Source organism: Morone saxatilis, unplaced genomic scaffold, assembly GCF_004916995.1.
Source record: "Morone saxatilis isolate NCDOM2014 unplaced genomic scaffold, NCSU_SB_2.0 Contig7, whole genome shotgun sequence".
Taxonomy (NCBI): domain Eukaryota; kingdom Metazoa; phylum Chordata; class Actinopteri; family Moronidae; genus Morone; species Morone saxatilis.
In genome coordinates, this window is record NW_023340246.1 from 4768289 (window position 1) to 4775779 (window position 7491).

Here is a 7491-nt window from a genome sequence, read left to right on the forward strand (position 1 = left end):
AAGAGATCCCTTTCCTCAACAATAACCATAAACCTTGGTCAAGCACAGTACAGCTAGGAAACACTGTACTGTCGATTGAAGTCAAATTAATCAGCAAGGTTAATTAGTTGTTCAACACACTTTTCAAGCAGAAATGTTCCAGCACGATAAACATGAAGATTTACTTGTCGTACATGATAGTAAAATAAGACATCTGGCACCGTGGGCTCTTGGAAACGGTGACTTATGTCCCCGCATTCTGATGGTAATACAAAAAAAGAAAACTCCAGGTCGCTTGTTGTTTGTGTCACAAAATATTTAATTGGCGCAGGGTTTACATGCAGCTAAAATACATTTAATAATATGCTTTCAATGTACAATATCTTACAGTGTACCTCATGACCATTGCTTTGATAATACAACTGCGTGCAGCAGGAAGAACATCTAGGATTGATACATATCAGGGGCTCAGTGAAAACTCAAAAACCAGCAAATAAACTGCCCACCCCTCAAAATAAAAATAAAACCACTTTTTCTTCAGTGACAAATGAACAAATACTACAGACTTGGACAAATGCAACAGACCTTTTAATATAACTGCTGTCCAAATGTGCTGTAAATGAGTCGTTCAAGAAAAAGAGAAAAAGGTATCCCGGTGTGTTTGTTGCGTTTCAGCGGGTGTCGACAATCGAACAGAGCGGACACGTACACAACGTGGTTCCTGGCAGGAAGAACAAGTAGGGGACATGGTGTAGTGTACCGACGTCTGTGAGGCAAGGTGCATGTCTTCAGTCACCTCCACTCCAAAAGGACATTTGTAACAGATGTAATTAGCCAGATATTAAACATCTATTAACTCCTAACATATACATCAGCCCTGTCCCCTCTTTGTTCTTCCCTCTAGTAGTCACAGGCAGTGCATTTGGAAGGTTTCCAGTATGATGACATCTTTTCCTTGTGCGACCCAAGCAGCGTTGTAAAGATCTGAACCTAGTCTTGGTGCACCCTGAGGCTCATTTGGTCTTACACAGACTGTGGCTGGGGGACAGAAGGTGGACAGTAGAGGTAAATTAAAACACAGGGAGGGAACCTACAGTCTCCCTCTGGCAGTGGAAGTCCAACCTCGATGTGAAGTGTTGTCAGACGTTCATTACTGTATTTATCACATGTAGCCTGATTTCAACAACCATGCTGGTGTGGACTGTTTTTTTTTTTTTTCCTTTTTTTTTTTTTTAATTAGAGTATTTAACTTGGTTAATCAAGATGTGATAGAAAAGTATTTAAAATGTAGGAGATAGGGGTCAAATATCAAAGTTTTTCCTTGAGTGACAGGGAAATATTAAAGCTGCTGTAATCAGTGGATCAATGTGTAATGTGAAAGAGGTTAAATACCGGACTGCAGTTTCCCTCAGTAATATACAGCTTGGTTGCATCTATCAGTTCATTTTCACTTGTTTTTTGGCTACAGGAGGCAGCTGTCAGCAAAAACCTTTGATGACCACAGTGTACGCTAACCTGCCCAGCACCAAATGGCAGACAGAGAAAGTTAGCAACTAGATTGTAGACACAGTGGAGCATTTTTTTCTCAGAAGCTGATGGAAATCAAAAGGGAGCTGGAAGGAGAGTAAATGTTCTATTATATCCATCAGGTGACCAGAAACGCAGCTCCAAATGAACGCTAATGTTGCTAACAGAATCAACTTTAAAAAGGTTTTAAAGCATTGTGTTGTCCCCACTGACCCCCCCACAGCCCCCCCCCTGCAGCTATGAAGAGAAGATGAGAAATATGGGTATTTTGGATCTGTAAAGACACTGTCTCTTTTGTTATTTTTGTTTATTAAAAGGCAGATACATGATCTGTGCAAACTTAGAGGACCTGAATCTAGTAGAAGGAGTGCAGCAGGAGCTCCGTTTGCTCTGTTTATAGATATGGAACATGATTAAACAGAAATAGTCATGACTCAAGATACAGTGCTGCCACTAAAGCTGCTTACACCTGTCACATATCTGCTCTGACGTATTGGCCAGAAGGTGGGTCGGTGTTGCCCATGGCTGCCTATAGAGTTGATTTATCTGCGATCATCTGAGCGGGGGGGAGGGGGGAATCAACCTGATAAATGTGTCCTCTGTCTTGTCAGCTGTTTGAAGTTCGTCCTCTTCCTCTACTTGGATTCTTTTTCAGCGTTCAGCAGTGCAGAGCTGATGCCCAGCTTGCTCAACTCCTCCACCAGGTCTCCATTCTGGTGCATCTGGAGCAGGATGTCGCAGCCTCCGACAAACTCGCCGTTGAAGTACACCTGAGGGATCGTGGGCCAGTTGGAGAAGTCCTTGACTCCTGTGGAAGGCAGATGGCGTCTGAGTCAGAGGTAAACTAAAACCAATACTGAATCAGGTGACCCAGAGAAACCTGGGAGGAGTATTAACTTATGACAATGTAATGGAAGTCCATTTCAGTTTAAAACCAGTTACACGTCCTGCTGGGGGGCCTCAGGAACCGAAACTCAAACCACATCAGTGACTAATCCAACAACCACCACCAACTGTGTTTAACCCTTAAACCTCCGCAGCAACGTGTGTGTGTGTGTGTGTTTATATAGCTCAGCATTACACTGGATCAGTACTATTTTTTGTATTCATATGTTCAGTTAGTCACTTTGGACTGATATCATAAATAAAGTATTAGTATCCAAATGTAAAGGATAATGTTTGAGTGCTGCCAATGTGTGTTAAAGTGCTTTTAAGAGCTTGTACAGTTAGATTACCCAACTAAAGTGTGCAGGGAGACCTAATGTTGATAAAACAATGATGGTGGATGGGGAGCACTGCTGGTTTTATACATGAAGAAGTCATGAGGAGTACTGTTTAACCCGTTTAAACAGTTGGAAGAACTCCAACTTTAAGAGCTCTGAAAAGCTTCTCAATGTTTTATACTACTGTAGTTACAGCAGTGACAGCACTACACTAAACAATTAGCCATTTGACATTCAGACTATTTTTATCTTTTGGCAATTTTACAGTTAACATCCTGTCTATCTGACCCTTTAGACCCGGGTTCTGGGAAATAACAGAAACAATGAGACTCAAATTGTTATTATTTTGTGTCACCAGGCAATATACAAAACATGTTTTTGTCCCGGTCCATTGAATACGTAATTACAAGCAGGCGAATGGGGAAAATGCGGCCTTCAAATTGTCATTCAGATAGACAGATAGAGATATCAGGAAGGTTTGACACGTACAATGTCTCCCACTTTGAATAATGGCTGCAAATCCACCAGCACTGGCTGTTACAGCAATATAAAATCCAATATTAACACTAATACAGTCGATTCAGCGAACTTAATAGGAGCTCTACACTATACACACACACACTTGTATTGAACTGCTACAAACACCCAACACAAGCAGCTAATATTGGCTATTTATCTGGTTGTAAATACAATCTTCACACCACCGTACAGTAACATGTGACCACTACCAGGTTTCCTGTTCAGACACTGGGTAAATGCAGCACATGCACCAGCAGAAGCACTACAACAGTGCATTGTGGGACTCTTGCGTGTTCAACCGGTTCATCTCATTCTCCGTGTCAACTACTTTATGTCTAATCAAGTCAAATACTTGTATTCAGACCTTTATCTGTTGTTCTTTAACCTGAATATCACACCCTGTCCCAAATTAAACCCCCCATCAATTGGATTCTGGGTGAATTAAAGGTATGAGTCAGGTTGGCCCTTTCAGCATGACTTGGCATTACACTGCTGTTGCTACTTAAGCCCCAAATTGACAAAATCCCATTAAAGGGCAGTGCTGATGCAACTCCAAAAAGGCATTTCCTTGTTCCTTAACTGATAAAAACAAACACTAACAAAAGAGAAAATGAACAAGCTACACACAGACATGTCCCTACTGATGGTGTGATGTTTGACTTTAAAAAGGGGCCCCACCCTGTGGTCCTGCTGCAGAGCACTGATAAAAACCCAACACCAACCAAAGGCTGATATAGTGTAGGTTTGAATGTGCCGGGGAAGCAAACTGAACCCCTCCACTGTCACTGAGGGAAAGGTCCGTTCAACTAAGAGCTCACAACTTGTTGCTGTCATGTCATGAAACGCTTATCTCGGTTTCCTGACCTTGTCTGAGCTCCTGGTCCTCCAGCACGTTGTACGCAGCATATTCTTCCACCCCATGCATCCGCAGGATCTGAACCACGGCGTTACTGAAGCCGCACATGGGCTGTGCCGGCGTCCCCTTCATGAACACCACCACTTTGTCCTTCTTCACCATCTCACCAAGGTCTTTCTGGCGGTCCGCCGCCGAGCACAGGAACCGGGCCGGGGCCGACCACACGCGTCCGCCGGCCTGTGTGGGCAGATAGAGCGCCGCCCCGGACCGCAGGCAGCTCGCAGTAGACCTGATTAAAGTGTTCATGGTGTTTGGTAAGCTCGGTCGTTGTGTGAGGAGAAGAAACGTAGAAACTCACTAGCCTGCGTCTGAACAAGCTGGAGTTAAAACCAGTCCGTCAACACACTTTAGGCTCGCGACGAGGGGCGGGACCTGAGCGTTGATTGGACAGCTGCGTCTCAACGGTTTCTAATGTGGTTCACCATTGGTCGACGGCCCGTGTCAATTACAGCAGTTACACAAGTTACACTTCTTAAAGTGACCATTTATTAAAAAACAAATCAATATTATCACAGCCACTGACACACACGTAATCAATGTTGTATGTTTTTAAAAAATATAAAAGGATTAAAACATGTAAGATAATTACTTCCGGGTTACAGAAGCCCTGAAGAACTTCCGGGGCGACCGCAGCGAAGAGGAAAAAGACAACGACGGTCTGAAAGATGGCGGCGCACATGCAGAAGAATAACAAGCCAGGGAAACCTGGAGGAAAAGACACTCAGCCTCTGATTATCGCCAAAACCCCGGCGGAGGAACAGCGTCTGAAGCTGGAGAGGTTGATGCGGAACCCGGATAAACCCGCTCCCATCCCGGACCGGCCCAAGGAGTGGAACCCGCGGGCTCCGCCGGAGTTCGTCCGGGATGTGATGGGCTCCAGCGCCGGGGCCGGCAGCGGGGAGTTCCATGTTTACAGACACCTCCGACGCAGAGAGTACCAGAGGCAGGACTTCCTGGACAAGATGTCGGAGAAGCAGAACGAGGACCTGGACTACCTGGACAAGGTGGAGCAAAACAAACGGGCAGCCGAGGAGAGAACCGCGAAGCGCAGGAAGAAGCGGGAGAAGCTGAGGAAGAAGAAGCTGATGGCAAAGAAGGCAAAGGTAGAGGCCAAAAACAAAAACGAGGAAGAGTCCGACAAGAGCTCGGACAGCAGTGAGGAGGAGGAGGAGGGAAAGGAGGAGGAAAGAGAGGCTGATGATGATGCCGAGGCTCCGAGCTTCATAATGGGGAGGAAATAACGCCCTGTGCCTCCTGCAGGGGGGGTGGACACTGACTGCCAGGACTGGGTTCTGGTTCTAATGCTCCTTGATAGTGACATTGTGGCTGATTGATCATAAAACATTGGATCACGTAACACTGGAAACAAGCAAAAACTCAAGTGGAAGCAGATTAAGAGCCCTGTACGAGAGAATGTGCTCCCTGTTTGACTATTGAATTACCAGGAAAGACCTGGACAGACTGCCCAGGTTAACAGGCGGAAACCACCTTGAGAGCATAAGCAGACAATGGTGGACATTGTTCCAGCTGGAAAAGAGACATGCTGAGACACAGTTTTCATTATGCTGTTCTTAATCTCCCTAAAGTGTGTGTAGTTTTTATGTGTCAGATAGCAGGCCGTGTCATCTTCAGCCTTTCTTGAGTTTTCCAGAATCTTCAGTTGATTGAATCATTGTGAATCCTTTTACATTTTAATGTAATATTTTCAATGTTTTAATAAAAACGAGGACATACATGGACATTCTGGTGTTATGCGGTTTGTTCATGTTCAGATATTTAAATCTAAATATTAAACAATTTAGGTAATAAGAATAGAAGTGTGTGTGTGTGTGTGTCCCAACTCTTTGCAGTCTTGTGAAGCTGCTCCTGGCAAGGACTATTGCTCGCGGGCACAACAAGGCTGCAGAAAGCAACTCAAAGAATGAAAAGGCGTGACTCCTGGAGGCTCAGGGGTTTCACGTGCGATGTTCCTTGGACAGACTCCTGCTTTCCACGGTGGTGATGGCCTCGCTCTGTAGCCATCACCTTTCTTGAGGCAGGCAGAGTGAAACTAGACAGCCAGATATTATTTGAAACAGGTGGAGCTCTTCCTGTCAGATACTCCCCGCTGTCACAATAACGTCAGATTTTTTTTTAATATATATGTATGCAAAAAAATGAAAGTGTGCACACACAACTTTGACCAATACTTACTGTAATAAATTAACTTTTAAAAAATGTTCAGTTTTATTTTTAATAGAATATTGCCATGTGGAACAAATGAGAGCTATTTTCTGATTCTCTTTAATGTGTATCTTCACATTTATGCTGTGTTGGAATTAAGTCAGCTATGATTTATAAATGACTCATGTAAGACAAATTGCAAGTTTCTTGAAAGTGATTATTTTCACTGATGGAAGATTAAACTCATTAAAGATGCATTGAAGGTCCCTGCTGAGGTCGAATGTAGACTACTACAGAAGTGTTAAATAATGTGGCTCACTGCTAAAAGCACAGGCTGCATTTCATTGCATTATATTAAGATCCAAAATGAAGGTTCGGGATCCCACAGCTATTCATAAGTGATTGAAAACTTAACTCTGCGTGTTCTCTATAAATGTTACATGTGATAAAGTGGGCCCTTTACATGTCATACATATTTCAAAATGAAATGTAGGTTACTGACAGCGTAACCAGATTTTAAAGCTGCAGAAGAAGATAAAAGCACATTTGACCAGTTATGCAGAGACATACAAATGTTGATTTTGGTTCTCCTAAAAGCAAGAAGCAAACAGAATTTCACAATATACATCGCAACTGAGAAGTATTCTCATATATATCGTTTTTTATTGTAGTGCGGCTTTTTATAAAACCTACCCTCAAGCAAGATGGAAAAAATATATTTTCACATGTGCTTCTCCAGCTACCGAAGGAGATTAAAGGATTTAAAGGATAATTCCAGTTTTCAATGGCAATGAGTCACCAAGCTATCAGAGTACGAAGTCATTGAGAGTGCTATAAATTAGCATTATCAGGGCGCCATGTTGGCCTAGGGCAGTGGTTTTTATGGCATGCCCCATTCAGAAGCTAAAAAAAAAAGTTCACACCCCGCAAAATGTTCACAAAAATATACACTTGAATGATCAGCGTGATGAGAACCACTAGAAACCATCTTTGGGAAAAATGTGTGTTTGGCTCATGTCCCATCTGCTAACATTGAGGCAACATGCTTCATGGCCTGTACTGCAGTCAGCTACCAGGGGGCGATAGAGATGTTAGACTTTACCTTTGGAGTCAAAGTCAAAGTCAGCTTTATTGTCAGTTACTTCACATGCACCAGACATACAA

The 7491-nt window shown here is 43.3% G+C and overlaps 2 protein-coding genes and 1 non-coding gene across 3 annotated transcripts; 2 read left to right on the forward strand and 1 right to left on the reverse strand.

Moving 5' to 3' along the window:
- Positions 1-274: 274 nt before the first annotated feature.
- glrx5 (glutaredoxin 5 homolog (S. cerevisiae)) lies at positions 275-4540 on the reverse strand. The gene is made up of 2 exons (XM_035678438.1): positions 4113-4540; positions 275-2314 (listed from the first exon to the last, which is right to left on the reverse strand). Exons 1-2 carry the CDS (start codon positions 4408-4410, stop codon positions 2142-2144), a joined length of 471 nt encoding a protein of 156 aa, XP_035534331.1. The 5' UTR covers positions 4411-4540; the 3' UTR covers positions 275-2141.
- Positions 4541-4778: 238 nt separating this feature from the next.
- On the forward strand, positions 4779-6383 carry prkrip1 (PRKR interacting protein 1). The gene has a single exon (XM_035678437.1). It carries the CDS (start codon positions 4830-4832, stop codon positions 5403-5405), a length of 576 nt encoding a protein of 191 aa, XP_035534330.1. The 5' UTR covers positions 4779-4829; the 3' UTR covers positions 5406-6383.
- On the forward strand, positions 6006-6282 carry LOC118341153. Its single transcript, XR_004797411.1, has one exon.
- Positions 6384-7491: the final 1108 nt, after the last annotated feature.

Coding starts and splice junctions, on each gene's coding strand:
- prkrip1 (XM_035678437.1), top strand. CDS start 4,830: ATGGCGGCGCACATGCAGAAGAATAACAAGCCAGGGAAACCTGGAGGA.
- glrx5 (XM_035678438.1), bottom strand. CDS start 4,410: ATGAACACTTTAATCAGGTCTACTGCGAGCTGCCTGCGGTCCGGGGCG. Junction 2,315..4,112: donor GGACCAGGAGCTCAGACAAG/GTCAGGAAACCG, acceptor TGCCTTCCACAG/GAGTCAAGGACTTCTCCAAC.